Source organism: Vipera berus (assembly GCF_964194415.1).
Source record: "Vipera berus genome assembly, chromosome: Z".
Taxonomy (NCBI): domain Eukaryota; kingdom Metazoa; phylum Chordata; class Lepidosauria; order Squamata; family Viperidae; genus Vipera; species Vipera berus.
In genome coordinates this window covers 19,368,469-19,389,518 of record NC_138205.1, presented here as the reverse complement: position 1 = coordinate 19,389,518, position 21,050 = coordinate 19,368,469, and the positions used below count along the sequence as shown (strand labels likewise).

Genomic DNA, 21,050 nt, shown 5'->3' with positions numbered 1-21,050 from the left:
CTCCTTTCCTCTCGTGACAACAACCTTGGGAGGTAGGCTGAAAGAGAATGAGAGGCTCAAAGCCACCCATTGAAGGGCTGAGAATGAACCTGGCTCTTCCTGCTACTAATCCAGTCTCTAAGCCTGCTTCTTTCTGTGGGGGGGGGCATCTTTCCAAACCAAGATTGAGCTTAGACCAAGCACCATTTGTGTTGTCTGTATGGGAAATATTTTTGCAGATTGCCAGCATTTAGCAAAGCTTAAGCCCCAAACCTGTGTGGTACAAAAAGCTGGCATGTGCCAAGAGAGATATCCTGGAACCATGTTAGACAAAGAGCCAATTGCTGTTGCCAAGGGATCAAAGGTTGGTTGGTTGGTTTCCCCAAAATGAACTGACTGGAATTCCCAAGAAAGTGAAAGTGTTCAGAATCGGGAAGCAAAAACCAGGATCCAACTGCCCTCCCCTTGACACCGGGGGGGGGGGAGGGGAAAGGGTGCTCGAGAAGAACGGCAGCAGTGTTTGCCAGTAAAATGGGCAACGTCTTGATCGTCAGGGATTGTACAACATCCTGACTGGAACACCATGCAAAAAAAAAAAGCATTGCTGTCTTTTCCAAAACACCCCTTAGTGCGGGGGGGGGGGGTGTCTTCAAACTCGGCAACTTGAAGACTTGTGGACTTCAACTCCCAGAAGGGCTGGCTGAGGAATTCTGGGAGTTGAAGTCCACAGGAGTCTTCAAAGTTGCCAAGTTTGAAGACCCCTGCCTTAGTGTAACCACTGTTAGCTACAAAAGCGCTGATTGAACGGCACAGCTTCCCCCCCCCCTTTCCTTTCTTCTTTGGCATCACTTCCTTCTTTGGCCTCAAGAACCTCAGGGCTTCCAAGTCAGGGTGAAGCATGCATCATCCAGAGAGGGGCATCTATAGGGGGTGGTCCGCTGTGATGGTGCATTAAGAAGAAGCGGGCTTCAAAGGCAGAGTTGCGTCCCCCAAGGTGGTCGTTTTGACCCCCTCCTTTGGATGCCTGCCTGCTGAGGCGGATCTGACGGAGCTTCAGCCATCTGCTGGATCACGAAAAAGCTCTACTGTCCCCAGGCTTTGCTGGAATTGCAAAGAAGAGAGCTCTTTTTGACAGCCATTTCTCTTTGTGCATATGCCAGCCTTAAAAGGCACCCTTAAAAAAAAGGGCAAGAGTGCACGCAGGCAGGTGCAGATAGTCCTCAACTTACGACAGTTCACTTAGCGACTGTTCGAAGCGACTGGAAAAAAAAGCCTTGTGGCTGTTTTTCCCACTTACGACCATTGCAGCATCCCAACGGTCAAGTGATCAAAATGGCTGGACAGCCATTTGTTTGAAATGGTACAGAGTTTCCTGCCTGAGCAGGGGGCTGGGCTAGATGACCTCCAAGGTCCCTTCCAACTTTATTATTATTATTTTTATTATTAAAATTCGGACACTTGGCAGCTGACTCATATCTACGATGGTCGTAGTGTTCCAGGATCATGGGTTCACCTTTTGGGACCTTCTGACCAGCAAAGTGAAAGGGGAAGCCAGATTCACTTAACAGCTTTTATTACTAACTTAACAGTTACAGTGATTCAGTTAACAACGGTGGCAAGAGAGGTCATAAAATGAGGCAAAGCTAATTTAACAAATGTCTTGCTTAGCAAGAGAAATTTGGGGCTCAGCTGTGGTCGTAACCCGAGGACCACCTGTACTAGACCAATTGCTTATATCAAGAGGCTTACGGGTGATCCTCAACTTGCGTCCACACGTGGGACTGGAGCTTCTAATGCTAAATGAGGCTGTTGTTCATTGAGCTGCACCCAATTTTACAACCCTTTTTGCCACGGTTGTTAAGCGAATGACTGCAATTGTCGAGTGAATCATGCGGTCGTTAAGTGAATCCAGCTTCCTCCATTGTCTTTGCTTGTCGAAAGCCACCTGGGAAGGTCACCCCAGGATGCTGCAAATGTCATAAATACATGTCCATTGTTAAGTGCCTGAATTTTGATCGTGTGACCACGGGGAAGCTGCAACAGTTGTCAGTTTTTTCAGTGCCGTTGTAACTTAGAATGTTCACTAAATGAATGGTCATAAGTCAAGGACTACCTGTACTGTATCTGAGCTGTAAAAAAACCCTTGACCATTAGGTTGTAGCAAAGAGATGCTCAAAACCTTAACTCTTGACAGCCATCTACTGGCCACAATTGTTATATATGGGATCATCCTACTATTAGAGGTGTGCAGGCCTCAAAAATGTTTTGGAATTGTTTTTGCCTGTTTTGGAATTACAGTTATTTTTGCCACAGGAGCACAGCATCTCTCTACTCTTGATTAAAGTAGCCCAGCTGTGTGTGCCCCAACTCTTTTAAGATTTCAGCAGGAACTTAAGAAAAAGAGAGATCCTCCTACTTGAAGGGATTTATACTTTGTAACTCCTTTATTTTTCCTGTTGCTGTGAAATCCTGAAAAATAGAATTGAGCTGCTTTAATGAGAACAGAGAGGCACTGGGCAAATTCAAGATCTAAACCAGGGGTGTCCAACTTTGGCAACTTTAAGAACGAGTACAGAGAAGAGCAACAAAGATGATTAGAGGACTGGAGGCTAAAACATATAAGGAACGGTTGCTGGAATTGGGTATATCTAGTTTAATGAAGAGAAGGGCAAGGGGTGACACGATAGCAGTGTCCCAATATCTCAGGGGCTGCCCCAAAGAAGAGGGCAGTCAAGCTATTCTCCAAAGCGCCCGAAAGCAGGACAAGAAGCAACGGATGGAAACTAATCAAGGAGAGAAGCAACCTAGAACTAAGGAGAAACTTCCTGACAGTTAGAACAGTTAACCAGTGGAACAACCTGCCTCCAGAAGAGGTGAATGCTCCAACACTGGAAGTTTTTAAGAAGAGACTGGACAGCCATTTGTTTGAAATGGTATAGGGTTTCCTGCCTGAGCAGGGTGTTGGACTAGATGACCTTCAGGGTACCTTCCAACTTTATTATTATTATTAAGACTTGTGGACTTCAACTCCCAGAATTCCCGGCCAGCATGGCCAGCTGGAGAATTCTGGGAGTTATAATAATAATAATCGTTCTTATGGTGGGCTCAGAGCTAAGATGCTCCCCCAAAGCAACAGAAGAGGAAATAATCGTTTGCAGAACAAAACTCCCAAGGTGTGGTTTTTGCCCCAGTAATGAATGCGGTGAAAGGATGAGGATTCACGAGGGATCTATAACATCTAGAGATCAGAGAGCACCGCAGGAAGCCCCATCTGAAAAAAAGGAAAAGGGGGAGGGGGAGGGAAAGTGAGGAGAAAATTTAGGAAACCATTCTGAACACCCATGCTGTAGTTTGCAAATGTCTGCAACCTCTCGTCACCCAGAAGAAAAGCACTTTACTAAAGTTCTCCAGATTTGGGATTATTAGGCAAAACCGGACGAATGTAGCAAAAGTTGGGAATTACTGTGGAAGCACTGTTAGAATATAGGTAATACGTATTCAACTTACGACCAGAATTGAGCCCAACATTTCCGTGGGTAAAGGAGACAGTGGTTAAGTGAATTTTGCCCCGTTTTACCACCTTTCTTGCTAGAGTTGTTAAATGAATCTCGGCAGTTGTGAAGTAAGTTTAGTAACAGGGTTGTTAAGTGAATGTGGATTCCCCAGTGACCTAGCTGGTCACAAAAAGTGATCATGTGACCCCGGGACGCTGCAACCGTCATAAATACGAGTCAGTTGCTAAGCACCCAAATTTTGATCATGTGATCGTGGGGATGCTGCAATGGTCCTGAGTGCAAAAAATGGTCATAAGTCTTTTTTTTCAGGGCCGTTGTAACTTTGAATGGTCACTAAATGAAGTGTTGTAAGTCAAGGACTACCTGTGGAATGGAAAAATTGGATGGGGATTTTAAGCCTCATGGCCCACTTATTTGGAGGATTCTGGATTTTGGAAGGCTTGTGTAGAACCACCAAAAACATGGTTTTTCATGACTTTCTGACAGGACTACTGCAATACTCTTTACATGGGTGTGCTGCCACCATGTGGTTGTTTGGGAAAATTATAATATGTTATCTATCTGGGTCAGCTAACCCCTCCTTCCCTATGACATATTTCCTCCTTCTCCTGACCATGTGTCCTACACCCCTCCCCTTTCTGGGATGGACTTCCTCCTTCTTTCTCCCTGGGGACTCTCCTCCTCCATAGCCGGAGACACACGTGCTCCTCCATAACCGGCAGATACGCCTGCAGACACTGGGAGTCATAACTGTCTTTTGACCTTGAATTACCATCTATAAATTATCTGACTACACCTCGTCTGCTGTAATCTCATCTGCATGCAAATAAAGGTATTTCTAGATGATCAAGGTATTTCATAAGTTCTGCTATCTGGAAGAGAGCTGTTAACAGTGATAACATCTGCTTATATAGACCAGCAAAGGGGTCTTAACAAAGGGATCAATCACAATACAGCAGCTTGATCCAGAATAGTCAAAAGACATTTAAATTCCTTCTGTCTGCAATCCATATATGTGCATGTTATCTGCAAGCAAGCTTAGTTAAAAGGCAATCCATATATGTGCATGTTATCTGCAAGCAAGCTTAGTTAAAAGGCAATCCATATATGTGCATGTTATCTGCAAACAAGCTTAGTGAAAGACAGTTTGAACTCCTTGCCTGCCTGCAATAAATAAGGAGATGACTTAATTCGCCATTCTCCAGCTGATTCTGCAAGAGACAGAGTCGTGCTTCTAGGATTTCTGCTTTTGTGAACTGTTGTCTTTCTGGCTTCCTGAGGAGACCAGCCAAAAGACCTGTTAAAATCTTACTGCCTTTTCTGCCATTGAATTTCTAGCCAGCGTCTTAAAAGTAATTTGGAGAGACTTTGAAATGCAAATGAATTTCTGCTCAGATCTACTCTGAATGTTTACAAATGTTCCTAATTGCAAAGAGAGACTGTTTGTTTGTAATCTTCGAGTCTTTGTGAAATCAAATGCAGGATCAAAATTTCCCTGTCTGTCTTCTCCAAACTGCCTTTCACTCAAATTGACTGAGAAGATCAGAGATATCCTGTGTTGCAAACCCAATTTGTGTTCAGAGCTGAATTTTACTAAAAAGGAGAGAAAAAGTTTGTCAGTTTGCTAAACTCCCTTCGTTTAACAGACCTTTGAGAGCAGGAATAAAAGGGCCATAAAACAATTAATTGCCTTGGTAAGCAAGACCCTGGTTTACTGCTGAGTGAAAGAGGCTCCTACCCTTGGAATGCAAAGGTAAACAGCAAGCTTGGATTTATGTCAAGCAGGCAGCGACCTCTGGTGGCCAAACTGAAATGTTTATACTGTCTGCAAATTTAAACTGCATGTAGAGCTGTGTAGACAGAGAAAGGTGTTGATTCACACTTATGACAAGCCATGAAAGCATCTTTATGTGTAAAAAAAACCCACAAGTGATTTAGCTAACAATCCTAAAATATATGTTTTCAATCTCCAGAGGGGAGATTATTCAGCAAGCCTACAGTTAAGTTACCCGCAACTGAACGCCTAAAGCAAAGCAATCCTACCCAGTCCCACTAGCTCTAAACAAAGGAACAAGGAGCAAATTAACCTTCATTAATGGCACAGTTTACAGCCTACGGTTGACACTCTTAACATGGACAGGCAGTTCCCTAAGAGTTCCAGACCGGCTTACGACTTGTGGTCCTAAGAAGAAACAATTTGGCTGACCTTGTGTCCAAGTGAAGGCTAGGGGCAATAACAGGCAAATAATAGGCTTGCTTCCAAACAGCAACCTCTAGTGGTCAAAGGGTGAACTTCGTTGAAGTACCCACTTATGCAAGCAGCACCCCGGTGGCTGCTCAGCAAATATAAGGCTTGTCCCCAGGCACGTGTAGAGTGCCCCCTAGTGGCTAAAGGGTGAATTTCCCTGAAGTCTCCAACAAATGCAGAAGGCATCCCCTGGTGGTCAAAGAGCGAAGTTCACCGAATTAGTTAAAAATACCTAAAATACCTAAAAATACCTAAAAATACAGAGGTTTTCTGTATCTATCCTAGCCATGGCGGAGTGTCCCATTGATTCAGAAGAGCTGGTTTGACCAGACTACCCTGATTTGTGCAAAGATCCTGCTGTAAAACCCAAGCGTACAATAAAACCAACCCAGAAACTCAGAGAAAATTATGAGGCAACTAGAGATGAATTTTCCAGTAATCTGTCAGAACTATGGAACAGAACTGCATACAGCATGTCAGTTTTGCTGAGCCTTAAGGATAATCCTGTTGAATTTAGAGGCTCTATAGGTCGTCTATCTGCAGCATATGAAAGTTACCAGCAGCTGTCTGCAAAATACACAGTTTTTTTGAATGACTCTAATGTACATAATTCCTCAGCAGAACTAACCAACATTGATGAACTAAACCAGCAAAGAGATCTCCTAGTGCAAGATGCAAAGAATAAGGTGGAAATCCGTATTGCTGACCTGCAGGAGACCAGATCTCATAGATCTACATCAACTAAAGTCACAGTACGCTCTGCTAGATCCTCTCGCTCCAGGGCTTCAATGATACATGACAAGTTGGTAGAGGCCTGTGCACAGCTAGAAGCAAAAAAAGTGCTTGTTTCCTTTGCCAGAAAGGAAGCTGAAATAGAAGCTCAGAGCAAAGCCCGCCAAGCAGAGGAGGAAGCTCAGAGCAAAGCCCTCCAAGCAGAGGAGGAAGCTCAGAGCAAAGCACGCAAAGCAGAGGAGGAATACAGATCTATCTGGGTCAGCTAACCCCTCCTTCCCTATGACATATTTCCTCCTTCTCCTGACCATGTGTCCTACACCCCTCCCCTTTCTGGGATTGACTTCCTCCTTCTTTCTCCCTGGGGACTCTCCTCCTCCATAGCCGGAGACACACGTGCTCCTCCATAACCGGCAGATACGCGTGCAGACATTGGGAGTTGTAACTGTCTTTTGACTATTCTGGATCAAGCTGCTGTATTGTGATTGATCCCTTTGTTAAGACCCCTGTGCTGGTCTATATAAGCAGATGTTATCACTGTTAACAGCTCTCTTCCAGATAGCAGAACTCATGAAATACCTTTATTTGCATGCAGAAGAGATTACAGCAGATGAGGTGTAGTTAGATAATTTATAGACGGTAATTCAAGGTCAAAAGACAGTTATGACTCCCAGTGTCTGCAGGCGTATCTGCGGGTTATGGAGGAGCACATGTGTCTCCGGCTATGGAGGAGGAGAGTCCCCAGGGAGAAAGAAGGAGGAAGTCCATCCCACAAAGGGGAGGGGTGTAGGACACATGGTCAGGAGAAGGAGGAAATATGTCATAGGGAAGGAGGGGTTAGCTGACCCAGATAGATAGCATATTATAATTTTCCCAAACAACCACGTGGTGGCAGCACAATGGGGCTCCCCTTGGAGACCACTCGGAAGTTATAACTGATCCAGAATGGAATGAGACAACTCACCATGGTCAAATTGCCATGGTCAAATTGCCATGGCCAACTTGCTATGGGACAACTCACTGCAGGAGAATTCAACAATTCAGTAATTATTTAAAATAGTTAAAATTAATTTAATTTTTGTCATACACATTAATTTTGTCCCTCCTTTGGCATCCTTCCTTTAATGATTCTATTGTTCTATTTCTTGGATATTAGTGTAACTCTTGTCCCACGGCAAGTTGTCCTGTGGTGAGTTGGCCGCAACAGGTTGGCCATGGTGAGTTGGCTGCAGAGAGTTAACCATGGCCAGTTGGCCATGGCAAGTTGGCTGCAGCAAGTTGGCCATGGCGAGTTGGCTGCAACGAGTTGGCCATGGCGAGTTGTCCACAGTAGTTGACTACAACAAGTTGGCCATGGCGAGTTGACCATAGCAAGTTGGCCATGGCGAGTTGGCCATAGTAGTTGGCCATGGCGAGTTGGCCTTGGCGAGTTGGCTGTGGCGAGTTGGCTGCAGCAAATTGGCCATGGCGAGTTGGCCACAGTAGTTGGCTGCAACACGTTGGCCATGGTGAGTTGGCCATGGCGAGTTGGCTGTGGCGAGTTGTCGTAGACCTGTGCAGAATGTGGCAGCTCATACCGTATTGGCCATCCTTTATAGTTTACCCATGTTACACCACTGTTGAACAGTTGCATGTGCTCCCATCTCCCAGATGCCAAAATAGTACGGTTGGAACCCAAATATTGTAGAAATGAATGGGAGTGGTTGATGGGTTGGGCAGCTGATTTTTCTTGGTTCGTGGTTGTATTATTTTTATTGCTTGTGAATTACGTACCACAAGATGGGTGCCCATATAACTCTTTTAAAACCTACAGACAAGCATCTGGGAAGAAAGAGGCCTTTTTCCAGATGCAATCTCTGAACGGCAATGCTGCTCTTGGATTCGACCAGCCACTGCTTAAATATGCAAGGAATCCATCAACTTATAACCACAATTCTGATCAAAATTTCCACTGCTAAGCAAGGCAGCTGTTAAGTGAGTGACACCTGATTTTACAACCTTTTTCCGCCATGGTTATTAAGGGAAACATATGGTCGCTAACTGAATCTGGCCTCTCCCATTGACTTTGCTTGTCGGGAGTTGGCTAGGAAGGTCACGAATGGCAGTCAGGATGCTTCAACTATCAGAAAAACCTGCCAGTTGCAAAGCGCTCAAGTTTTGATCACGCAACCACTATTGATGCTGCCACCATCGTAAGTGTGAGGACTGGTTGTCAATGACCTTGCTCAGTGCTGTTGTAATGTCGAACGATCGCTAAACAAATGGCGGTAAGTTGAAGACTATTTGTATTTCAGTGCACACATCCCCAAAGGAATTTCTCTCACCTGGTGTGCCTCAGGCTTGTCCTGCAACCGAGGTCTCAAATATCTTCTTGCGTCCTTCCATGCCACTCAGAGCATCGATATTCTTCCTCCAGTCACCTACTTCCCGATTCTCCTGGGGTGGGGAAGAGACCAAGGGTCGGGAAATCAGTGGAGTCCCAGGCTTTGTGGGAGAAGTAACGTGGGTCCTGTTAGCTCATTTATGTTTTTATTGATCTGAACTCAGAGCAACTTACTCAGAGCTTTCCTTCCTCACATTCTTCCCCACGCCAACCCCGTGTGATTGGTTGGGAGACAGTGGCTGGTCCCCAGGTTCCCAAAGGAGCTTCTAAAGCTGAGAATGGACTACAATCTGGGTTTTGATGTTCTTAAACAGCCCATCACCATGACTGCTGTGCCCATAGAGGGCCTGGTTTCCCATTGCTTTGTGGACTCATCAAAGTAAGCCACAGGAAACTTTCACGAATGGAATTCCTTTCATAGCTAAGAGAGATTCTTATTGTTGACAATGTTCTCCTTCCCCCATTCTACACCCCAACCAAATTTGGAAAGATCACTTGTGCCCAGTGATGTAGTCGGATGGTTCCTGAATTTTGCACCGGTCACTTCCCTGGATGAGACCAGAGGGATCTCTGTGGTTATGAGATATCTTTCCACATTTTCTAAGCTGCGGTCTTGGTTGGATAAGTACTCAGACCGAGGAAAGGAGAGGTGCTACTACTACATGCATTCTTGAAATGCAAAGGTTTTTCAAAACTCAAAATCAGCCCAGCTAATTTCCCTTTCCCCAGGTAGACTTTACACATGTTCCTGTATAACCAGGGTTTCCCAGCCTTGACAACTTTTAAGATGCATGGACTTCAACTCCCAGAATTCTCCAGCCAGCATGAGAATGAAGTCCACATGTCTTTAAATTACTATGGCTGAGAAACCCTGCTTTATACCCTTGCCAAGTAATGTACTGGGGGGAAAAAAGTTTTGCAAGGGTATCCTCCAAGGAAGGAATTTTTTTTATTTTTTTTTAAAGAAAAATCAAGATTGCGGTCATAATACACGTGAAAAGGGTTTTTTGCAATGTGGTGGCTGCCATCTTGATTTTTGTGACCCTTTACCTGTGAACTTTCCTGCAGTTTTGGAAGGAGTGTTGAACTTTTTATGAAAACCAGGAATTGGACAAAGGGCTCATTGCCCATCTAAATTGATTTTCCCAAGTGAACTTTAAGGTTGCTATTTATGGGTAACAAAAACAAACAGGGTGCTGCCCTGCTGGTAAAATGTAGCCCAAGGTGCCAAGAACTAAATTTAAGACTTTGACATACAACGTCACTGATGGGAAATTTGTGCCTGGAAATTATTCACCACCAATGAATGATCAGTCAGGCTGTAAGTAAATAAGCAGGCAAGTATGCAAAGCTTGGGCAGTTCAGTCACCTCAGAACACCTCACAATGAACTTAGACCAGGAATGGGGAATTTCTGGAGGTCACAAGGGGCTGCAACACCCCATTCACGGTCTGCAGGGCCTCCAGAGAAGAGGGTCAATGGACAAAATATATTCAAACTATCCAAAAAGACTTAATTGTGCTCTTTTGGGTGGTGGGTCAGGGTTTAAATGACTCTTTAGTCACTAAAATCTCCAAACCATGCAAACCCACCCCCCTCAAAGGCTAAGCAGAGTCTCTAGCTAACAAAGATTGCTCACTCTTTTCCTAAATCAAGGTGCTAAATGACTCTGCAGCTACCAACCGTCCACTTCCTCTTCCCTCCCCCTCACTCTTGCTTGATGATCCATCCAGGCTCACCTTCTCTGTGTCATCTTTCTTGACCTGTTTGAGGTTGGCCCGCAGATCCATGGAGACCTTGTGCTTGGAGCCAAGCAAGGCCTGCATCATGGCATCGGCTGAGAGACGCACCCGGCGAAGAGCAGGGCGCTTAAATTTGCCTCGCAGGTCAAAAATCTTCTGGTTCAAATCTTGGATCTGGAGCCAGAACGGACAGTCTGTTAACACATTGGAAATATTCACAGTTCTCCCCAGCTGGATGCTTTCCAGATGGGTAGATGACAATACCCTGAGTCATGGTGATTGGGAATTCTGGTCTCAACACGTCTGAAAGAGGTGGGGAGAGCCCAGTTATATGAAGAACCCTTCAGTTAGGAGTGAGACGTTGCACTGTCCTTCCAGATCTCCTCACACTTTCCCATAAGCTGTCTTAAATAAAGAACATTCTGAAACTGTAAATCAGCATTTCTCGACTTCAGCAATCCAGCTCCCAGAATCCTCCAGCCAGCCTGCTAGAGAAAGTTAAAGTCCACACATTTTAAAGTCCACACATTTTAAAGTGGCCAAGTTTGTACAACATTGCCCTAGCAAGATCTTTAGTCTGCTGGGGTCCTCCTGACATCAAACTCTCCACTCATTAGCACTGACAGTCTTATCTAATAGGGTAATGAAATGTTTTCAAGCGAACAACCGAGTTCTGAGAGCACCAAGAACTCTGAAGGTGTAGGTTTAATGATGTGTGAAAGAGTTAAAGCTTTTGTAGGTGCATTTGAAAATAGAATCCTATAGGTTGGCAATAACTGCATGCAGGGTAAAGGTAAAGGTAAAGGTTCCCCCGCACATGCATGCTAGTTGTTTCCAACTCTAGGGGCCGGTGCTCATCTCCGTTTCAAAGCCGAAGAGCCAGCGTTTTGTCCAAGGATGTCTCCGTGGTCATATGGCCGGCATGACTAGACGCCAAAGGCGCATGGAACGCTGTTACCTTCCCACCGTAGTGGTCCCTATTTTTCTACTTGCATTTTTACATGTTTTCGAACTGCTAGGTTGGCAGAAGCTGGGAGGTTGGCAGAAGCTTGGACGAGTAACAGGCGCTCACTCTGTTATGCGGCACTCGGGATTCGACCTGCCAAACTGCCGACCTTCTGATCGACAAGCTCAGCGTCTTAACCCACTGAGCCACCACACATGCAGGGTAAAAATTATTCTTAATTCTAAATGATATGAATGGGTGGGTGCAAATGCAGTAACAGAATTACAGAATTACAGAAAAAGCGATTGGGGTAATCCAGTCCCCAAGAATGAATGAAAATAGTGACTGCATAGATCTTCTTCTCAGATCTTCTTAGAAGGCTTGTAGTAATATCAAGCACGGAGCCTGGAAAAAAAATGGATGTGACAGGAGGCTCTGAAGAAATGTGGACTGAATGGAAAAAAAATGAATAGTCAGTATGAAAAAGTACACTGAGATGATTTGGTCACATACGGGAAATGAACGAGTATTAAACTGCAAAACAAAAGGCGAGTAACTAAGCGAGGAGAAAGAGAAGACGGAGACACCCATGACTGAATCCAGGATGCAGCTGAGGAGATCCTCAAAAATGGAGAGGTGAAAATTCTGAGAAGTCAAAATGGAAAGCAGCAGGTGGACACGGCTGAAGAAACTAGGATGCTTTTCAAGGATAGAATGATATGGAGAGGTAGAGTGAATGTTACTGATGCAAAGTAGGTTTATCTGAGCTCCCTTTTATTCTCATCTCATGCCATTTGTTCCCACCCCCACCCCCGGCTTATTATTTCTTACACCTTTTCTGCACTTTGCAAACCTAGAGCCATGGGTATATTGTGGTTGCTCTTAAAATTCCCCCTTCTTCCCAAGAACATTAAAGTGGCATATATTCCAGCTTTTCCTGATTCAGATTTACTCAAATCAGTGGCCCTAAGTGATTATTTTTAAGCTTGGCGAAAAAAGACCAGGCTGTGTTTTGCATTTCCCCATTAGGTAAAGGTAAAGGTAAAGGTTCCCCCGCACATGCGTGCTAGTCGTTTCCGACTCTAGGGGCCGGTGCTCATCTCCGTTTCAAAGCCGAAGAGCCAGCGCTTGTCCATGGACGTCTCCGTGGTCATGTGGCCGGCATGACTAGACGCCAAAGACGCACGGAACGCTGTTACCTTCCCACCATAGTGGTCCCTATTTTTCTACTTGCATTTTTACGTGCTTTCGAACTGCTAGGTTGGCAGAAGCTGGGACGAGTAACAGGCGCTCACTCTGTTACGCGGCACTCGGGATTTGACCCGCCAAACTGCCGACCTTCTGATCGACAAGCTCAGTGTCCTAACCCACTGAGCCACCGCGTCCCTAATTTCCCCATTACTGTCGTTAAAATGCCAAATTCCATTGGCCCAATCCTTCATCTGAAATACACTTAGCGCTCTCTTTCTATCTTATATGAACGAGATCCGCAAGCGAGGCCCTGTAAAGACAATTGTGGCCCCCACCCCCCCAAGGGCCATGTTCAGAAACTCACCTCGTTGATGCTCTTATTGACCCGGGCCTCCATGTCATAACGCTCCTCATCAACTTTGTCGATTTGTGCATGCAGCTGCTGACATAACTCCTGTAGCAAACAAGGTAGTATAATTTGAAAGCCAAATCAAAGATCAGATTCAAAACTAACGAAGAACAAGGTGTTCCTGAATGAGCGCAAAGTGCATTTGCAAGGCTACTGAGTGATGAGCCATACAACTATTTTTTTTTAAGAAAGACATCAACCATTTACAGTAAATCAGAATGGTCTAACTGGAGAAAAAAAGAAGACAATAATTTCAAAACACTTTTGGAGAAATCCTGGTGATATAGCAGTACCAATAGTACTTAGACTTATATACCGCTTCTACAGCCCTCTCTAAGTGGTTTACAGGATCAGCCTATTGCTCCCAACAAGCTGGATCCTCATTTCACCGACCTTGGAAGGATGGAAGGTTGAGTCAACCTTGAGTCTGTGAGAATCAAACTGCTGAATTTCTGGCAGCTGGCAGTCAGCAGAAATAGCCTGCAGTACTGCATTCTAACCACTGCGCCACCAGGGCTCTTTAATTTAGATTCCATTAATACCCACAATTATATATATTTTTTTCTCCAAGCTAAGAATCTCTTAGAGTAGTCCGAATCGAACAGAAGAATCAGCTGCCCTTCCAGTTGTGTTGTCCTACAAATCCCACCTCCGGTTCATATACCCGGAGTGCAACAGATTGAAGAAAGCTAATCTTGTAAGCATAGGCTTACAAGAGAGTTTTAACTGGGTGGATTCTTCTAAAGCTATGTCATCTTTCTATGGAATGTGGATCGTGCTGCCAATGATGGGCTGCCCAAGTCTTGCTTGAGAGCTGCTGGTGCAAAGCAAGTTGAGTAGCAAATGCATAGTGTGGTCCTCAAGGAGCATATCACCTTCCCTAACATTAAGCCGATGTCTACGATAGTTTACCTTGAGAATCAAAGATACACTTTAGAGTTTTCCTTTCACCTGGCATCTGTCTTTATCTCTCTTCCAACTAGAGACTTTCCATGGGAAGCCCAAAACATCTGGAGAGCAACAGTTCAGAGAAGGCTGACTTCACTAGACCCAAGAAGCAGATCTTCTCCAATTTGGCCTGCTTTCTCCCTCCTTCATTGTCCCCACTTCTGTCCTGACCTGCAGTTCTGTGAAGCCGAATTGTGCCAGTTCTAATGGGATGCAGTGGTCGGAGAGAAATCGTTCTTTATCCTGGCAGCGTTCTTCTTCTTCCTTTTCCATTTCTTTCTTGGCCACTTGGAGCATCAGTGACTGGGTGAAAAGACAATAGTTTGGATCAATGAGCTGGGCTTATTATCTTGCTTGCAGATATAACTTCAACTTTCAACCTGATGAATATACCGGGCTTAAGCTAGCTTTTCCTTTCCGAGGGACTCTGCAGAAGTATGGATGGCCCCCGAGGATGGTGAAGGTTGCTCATACTAAGCCAAGAATGCTGGGTGTTGAATCACAGATCTGGAGGGTGTTCAGGTTGGGCAAGTCCATTTTGTCAAGAGTTCCTCCCTACCAACTATTTGCGTCAAGTATGTGTGTGGGTAGGTGTGGTTGTATGGGTATTCTATTCTCTTGGAATCTGATCTACTGTACCTCTTTTCTACCAGGGTCTATACCAGTGATGGCAAACCTTTTAGAGACCGAGTACCCAAGCTGCAACCCAAAACCCACTTATGTATCGTTGGGTGCCGGGCGTGCGTGGCCCATCGGGTGGGCGTGGCCCATCGGGTGGGCGTGGCCCATCGAGTGGGCATGGCTGTGGTGGTAACAGCAGACTGGGTGGGACTAAAAAGTTCAATCAATCAATTCCAACTTTGCGAGATCTTTTTTCCCCCCGAGTTGAAACTGATTGATTGAACCTTTTTTTCTTTTGCACACAGCGGTGGAGGCCTAAAGTGAAAAGATTTTATAAAACCCAGCTGAAGACCTAGGACTAGGGCGATGGTGCGCGTGCCCACAGAGAGGGCTCTGTGTGCCACCTGTGGCATGCATGCCATAGGTTCGCCACCACGGGTCTATACACTACACGTAGTCCTCGACTTACAACCACAATTGATTCTTTTTTTTAGTGCCTTTGTAACTTCAAATGATCATTAAATGAATAGTTGTAAATCGAGGACTACGTGTACTACGTTTTGCCTTCCTATCTCCTAGAAACTTGCCAGATGTGCTCCCAGAGGTGTTTAGCCCCTTGTGTACTTTTCTAACTGTTCTAATACCTAGGAAATCATTTTTTCCACATCACCTTGAGTTGCAATTTCCGAGAAGCCGATATCTTGCATTTTATCTGTGGTAGAACAAAAAAAAAAAGAGAGAAAGAGATTTGAGAGGGATATTTCACACATGGGAAAGATGGTGCTCAGTTGGAATTCCTAAAGTTACAGTGATAATTGCTTATCCTGGACATAACATGGGGAGCAGTGTAATAGGAAAGGAGAGAAACAGAATCAGCTGATTTGGTTTAGGCCTGTTTTAACGCTCAAGTGACAAAGATCACTTGATCTTAACATCAAGTGACAAATTTTCATTTAGAGCAGAGTTTCGTGGAGAAAGGTTTTTCCGCGAACCGGAGAGTGTGTGATTTTGTGTGCTGCCTGCATCCCACGGATGGGGCTTTGCTTGTTTGTGTGGACCAGTTGGTGGCACGCTGTGGCCTAGTACCGGTCCATGGACTGGGGGTTGGGGACCCCTAACTTAGAGGAAAGGAGAGAAAATAAAATACAATCTGCTTTGTCCAGTGGGTTTAATTTCTTTCTAAATAAAATAATAGATGGGATTAGTCTAAATCCGAGGTAGGCAACCTTGGCTCTTTTATGACCCGTGGACTTCAACTCCCAGAATTCCTGAGCCAGCACAGCTGGCTCAGGAATTCTGGGAGCTGAAGTCCACGAGTCATAAAATAGCCAAGGTTGCCTACCCCTGGTCTAAATCATGTGTGTCCAACTCTGGCAACCTTAAGGCCTGTGGACTTCAACTCCCACAATTCCCCAGCCATCCATGCTGGCTGGAGAATTCTGGGAGTTAGAATACAATAGAATAACAGAGTTGGAAGGGAGTTGGAGCATTCACCTCTTCAGGAGGCAAGTTGTTCCACTGGTTAATTGTTCTAACTGTCAGGAGGTTTCTCCTTAGTTCAAGGTTGCTTCTCTCCTTGGTTAGTTTCCATCCGTTGCTTCTTGTCCTGCCTTCAGGTGCTTTGGAGAATAGCTTGACTCCCTCTTCTTTGTGGCAACCCCTGAGATATTGGAACACTGCTATCATGTCACCCCTCACCCTTCTCTTCGTTAAACTACACATACCCAATTCCAGCAACCATTCCCTCTATGTTTTAGCCTCCAGTCCCCCAATCATGTTTGTTGCTCTTCTCTGTACTCTTTCTAGAGTCTCAACATCTTTTTTACATCATGGTGACCAAAACTGGATGCAGTATTCCAGGTGTGGCCTTACCAAGGCATTGTAAAGTGGTATTAGTACTTCACGAGATCTTGATTCTATCCCTCTGTTAATGTAGCCTAGCACTGTGTTGGCTTTTTTGGCAGTTGCAGCACACTGCTGGCTCATATTTAAGTGATTGTCCACTAGGACTCCGAGATCCCTCTCACAGTTGCTACTATTGAGAAAGGTACTACTTATACTATACCTGTACATTTGGTTTTTCTTGCCTAAATGTAGAACCTTACTTTTTTCACAGTTGAATTTTATTTTGTTAGATAGTGCCCAGTGTTCGAGTCTCTCCAGATCCTCCTGTATCTTAAGCCTATCTTCTGGAGTGTTGGCTATTCCTACCAGCTTGGTGTCATCTGCAAATTTGATGAGTTCCCCATCTATCCCCTCATCCAGATGATTGATGAAGAAGACTTAAAGTTGCCAAGGGTGGACCCCTTCTGGTCTAAATTAAATTATGCCTAGAGACCATTTGGGAAAGGTCACTTCTCCTCTATGTTTTTGAAAGGTTTGAATAGGTTTTAAGGAGTAGAAACATCTTGAAACAAGAAGGAAATTTGAGAGGCTAAGCATGAGGACAAATGCCCAATTTTCTGACTCTTGCAGCAGAACTGCAATTTGAGCTTACGTTGGGAGAGAGAGGTGCCAATTAATCCTGACTTCACCTTGGTGTATTGTTTTCATGTATGATGATAAAATTTGCATTTCTCTCCAAAAACACAGAGACACACCCATACAGAGACCCAAACATGAGGGGCTGTATTGTTTCCATTTCTGCATTTCTTCCCCCCTCTCCCTTCAAACGATGGGTTTCCCCTTTGATCTCCTGAGGCAACCAATCCTTAATCTTGCCCTGGGTATTTCTGCATTTCTCTTAAAGAGACTGGCACTCACCTTGTCGTGCGGCTCAATGGCGTAGGCCCGGTAATTGGCAGATGACTTTCGGCGTAGGGGGGGCACTGTGGCATGGGGAGGAGGGGGTGCATGTTTGGGAGCCACTGGCACCTTTTTTGTTTCCACAATGGTCTCCTGTTCTTCCTCCTCTATGTATTCCTCCTCTTCCTCTTCCTCATACTGCAGATTTAAATAATGTATTATTTCCAAAATGCTCCCTGCAACCACATTTTAGGACATATAAAGGCCAGCTGCACTTGCTGCTCTTAGACACACACACACACACACACACACACACACACCTCCCAAATTTCAGATTTTGAGAGAGGATATTTATGGAAGTGAGGGAAATGGCACAAACCTGCTCCTGTTCCTTTAACTACTTTGTATCTTAATTGCTGACTTTCACTGGCCTACAGCTGGTCCTCAACTTACGACCACAATTGGGAACAGCTTGCTAAACAAGGTGGTTGTTAAATGACTCACGCCTGATTTTTTAATAGCCTTTTTTTGAGGGAACTACTGCAGTTGTTAAATGAATTATGCAGTCGTTAAGCAAATCCAGCATGACTTTGCTTGTTGGAAGCCAGCTGGGAAGGTTGCAAACGGCCATCACATGACCCCTGGGACATTGAAACTGTCATAAATACATGCCATGTACTTTAATTTTGATCAGGTGACCATGGGGATGCCGCAACTGTTGCAAGTGTGAGGTGCAAGTTGTACCTCACTTTTTTCAGTGCCGTTGTAACTTTGAATGAACCAAACAAATGGTGTGAACTAAACAAATGGTTGCAGGTGGAGGACTGCCAATATTTTCCTGACAAATCCATTTACTTAGAAATACCAAAAGAATGAAAATTAAAAATTGGAAAGACAGAATGCTACGGTAATAACAAGAATTGCACTACCGTAACTTTTATTTTCTCAACCTCAGTACGGACTGTGCTTTTTGCCACTAGATGGCGCATGAGTAAGCCGAGTTTGAGTTTTGGATTCTTTATGGAAGATGACAATACTAGAATATTTTTCTTGGGTTTTGCCAGATTCCTGATTCCTCAGAATGGCTTGCTGTGATCTCATCAGGATGGGCATATCGATGGGCAAAAGAGCGCTTTTGGATGCAGTGTGAATTTCTCTTGGTGTCATGTCTCCATAGGCCTACAATGATGCATATTAGAACTACCTTGTCCCATCAATGCTTTCTGTATCACTTGCTCTAGAGCAGTGTTTCTAAAGCTAGGCCATTTTAAGCTACGTGGACTTCAACTCCCAGAATTCCCCAGCCAGGAAGAAAAAAGGCTGAGTGGGAAATTCTGGGAGCTGAAGGCCGTGCAGCCTAAAGCGGTCAAGGTTGAGAAACATTGCTCTTCAGCAGTGCTTCTCAATCTCACCAATCTTTAGACCTGTGGACCTCAACACCCAGAATTCCCAGCCTGCATGGTCTCTTGCTACCGCTGATAGCAGCTATGCCAGCTAGGAGAGATGGTAATTGACGATCAACATATCTGGGGTCGTCCATGGACAAGCCAAAAAATCCAGATGGTGTCCCTTTTTACATATGTTGTCAGTAAAGAGTGGGGACTAGATTGGACGGACTCAACCGCCATTATAACTTTTTAAAGCTGTCTGTGGACATCCCTGACTAGATATCCAATAGGAAAGGCAGGAAAAAATAAAATAAAATCAAAAGTACTTAAACAGAGATAACGTCTTTTAAGAAATGAAATGATTAAATATGCTAACAGCAAAGACTGTAGAGATTGCCACGTACGAGGATGGCTTATTTAATTTATTTTTTTCCATAAAGGAACTATTTATAGACTTTAATCTGAAGGGATGCTGGTGACATTTTGTAAAGCTTATCTTAAACTATTTTCTAAGGAGCTGATATCTGGCAAGACCTGGCAAAGCAGCTTTTGCCAAGTTTATCCTAAGTGATAAGTACTTTGTGGCAAGATTCAAAACCCTGATGTAGGGCACATTTATTTATATACGGTATTTATTATTACTTTTTTACCCTTTATTACTTTATGGGTAATACAACAGAAATAAACCTTCCTCCTCCTTTTCACCACAAGAACAGTCCTACGAGGTGAGTTGGGCTGAGAGAAAGTGACTGGCCCAAAGTCGTCTCAGGACTAGAACTCACAGACTCCTGGTGATTGGCCCAAAGACACTCAACCGTCTTTCTCTTCTTAAAAACCTCCAGTGTTGCACCCACCGCTTCTGGAGGCAAGCCACTTCACTGATTAATTGTTCTAAACGTCAGGACATTTCTCCTTACTTCTAGGTTGCTTCTCTCCTTGATTAATTTCCACCCATTCCTTCTTAACCACTAGACCAGGGGTAGGCAACCTCGGCTCTTTTATCACTCGTGGACTTCAACTCCCAGAATTCCTGAGCCAGCATTGCTCAGTATGGAAACGTCTCCATTTCTCCTCAGCATAGCTGGCTCAGGAATTCTGGGAGTTGAAGTCCACGAGTCATAAAAGAGCCGAGGTTGCCCACCCCTGCACTAGACCAAACTGGCTTCCCGCAGTTACTTTTCAGAAAGCAGACTGTATAATTGTGAAGCTGTAGGTATTTACTTGCCTGCAATGACAGAACAACCCCAGTACTAGAGTAACATTTCCCTGGATAATTTACTTTCTGTTCAACTCATGTGAAGCGAACATCTTGACAATCTCTCCCAATTTATTAAAGCTCTTTGAAAGAAGAGAGAAAGATGCCTGTATAAAATAAAGGACAGTGTTTCTTTCCCATCAGTTCTGGCGAAGTTGCTTCATTTGTACTTACGGCCATCTCTTCCCTGCGGAAAAAAACAGGAAGATACAAATCAGGCTGAATAATTCCTTGTTTTCCCCGGGTGCTCCCCCATCCCCCAGGACCCAAAGCTGCTTCCTAGCTTTTCCCCCCTGCTGTTGGCATTTTAGTAGGATTATTTTTTTAATCTAAGGAGTCTTGTCTGCCAGCTCAAAGGACAGGAGTCCCATCCTGGAGATCCTGAACCCCCCTGTCTTGCTCAGTGAACTCTGCCAGGATGCACCCCGTACCCCTTCCCTCTGGTACGAAATGTGCAGTAACTCCCACTAACGTGCCTTTTAAAAGACAAAACTACTCACTCTTCTGCCATCTTGAGAAAGCAACCTTCAGGTCCGCTGGAATGAGAAGAGAACAAGAGAACAAGAGAAATACATCATTCATAACCTTTTCTCTATTTCTAACCATCCCTAGCTCTCTTTCATTTCTATCATCTTGAATATATAAGCATACATGTCTACACTGTAATGTATAATAATATGCATTTACAATAACTATCCAATCGGAAGTCAATATGGTGTAGTGGTTGAGGCGCCAGGCTACAAACTGGGCATCCAGGAGTTCTTGCTCTGCCTTAGGCACAAAGCCAGTTGGGTGATCTTGAGCCAATTACTTTTTAACAACCCTAAGAAAGAAGCAATGGCAAACGACGGGTAGTCCTTGACTTACGATCACAATTGAGCCCCAAATTTCTATTGCTGAGTGAGATATTTGTTAAGTGACTTTTGCCCCCTTTTACGACCTTTCTTG

At 44.5% G+C, this 21,050-nt stretch overlaps 1 protein-coding gene across 1 annotated transcript; it reads right to left on the bottom strand.

The window, feature by feature from the left end:
* Positions 1 to 3,066: 3,066 nt before the first annotated feature.
* On the bottom strand, positions 3,067 to 20,613 carry LOC308678682 (troponin I, cardiac muscle-like; the record flags this gene model as incomplete). The annotated part of the gene is made up of 9 exons (XM_081345919.1): positions 3,067 to 3,250; positions 8,799 to 8,910; positions 10,597 to 10,773; positions 13,101 to 13,190; positions 14,265 to 14,396; positions 15,385 to 15,426; positions 17,478 to 17,657; positions 20,277 to 20,289; positions 20,603 to 20,613. 8 exons carry the CDS (start codon positions 20,611 to 20,613, stop codon positions 8,809 to 8,811), a joined length of 747 nt encoding a protein of 248 aa, XP_081202045.1. The 3' UTR covers positions 3,067 to 3,250; positions 8,799 to 8,808.
* Positions 20,614 to 21,050: the final 437 nt, after the last annotated feature.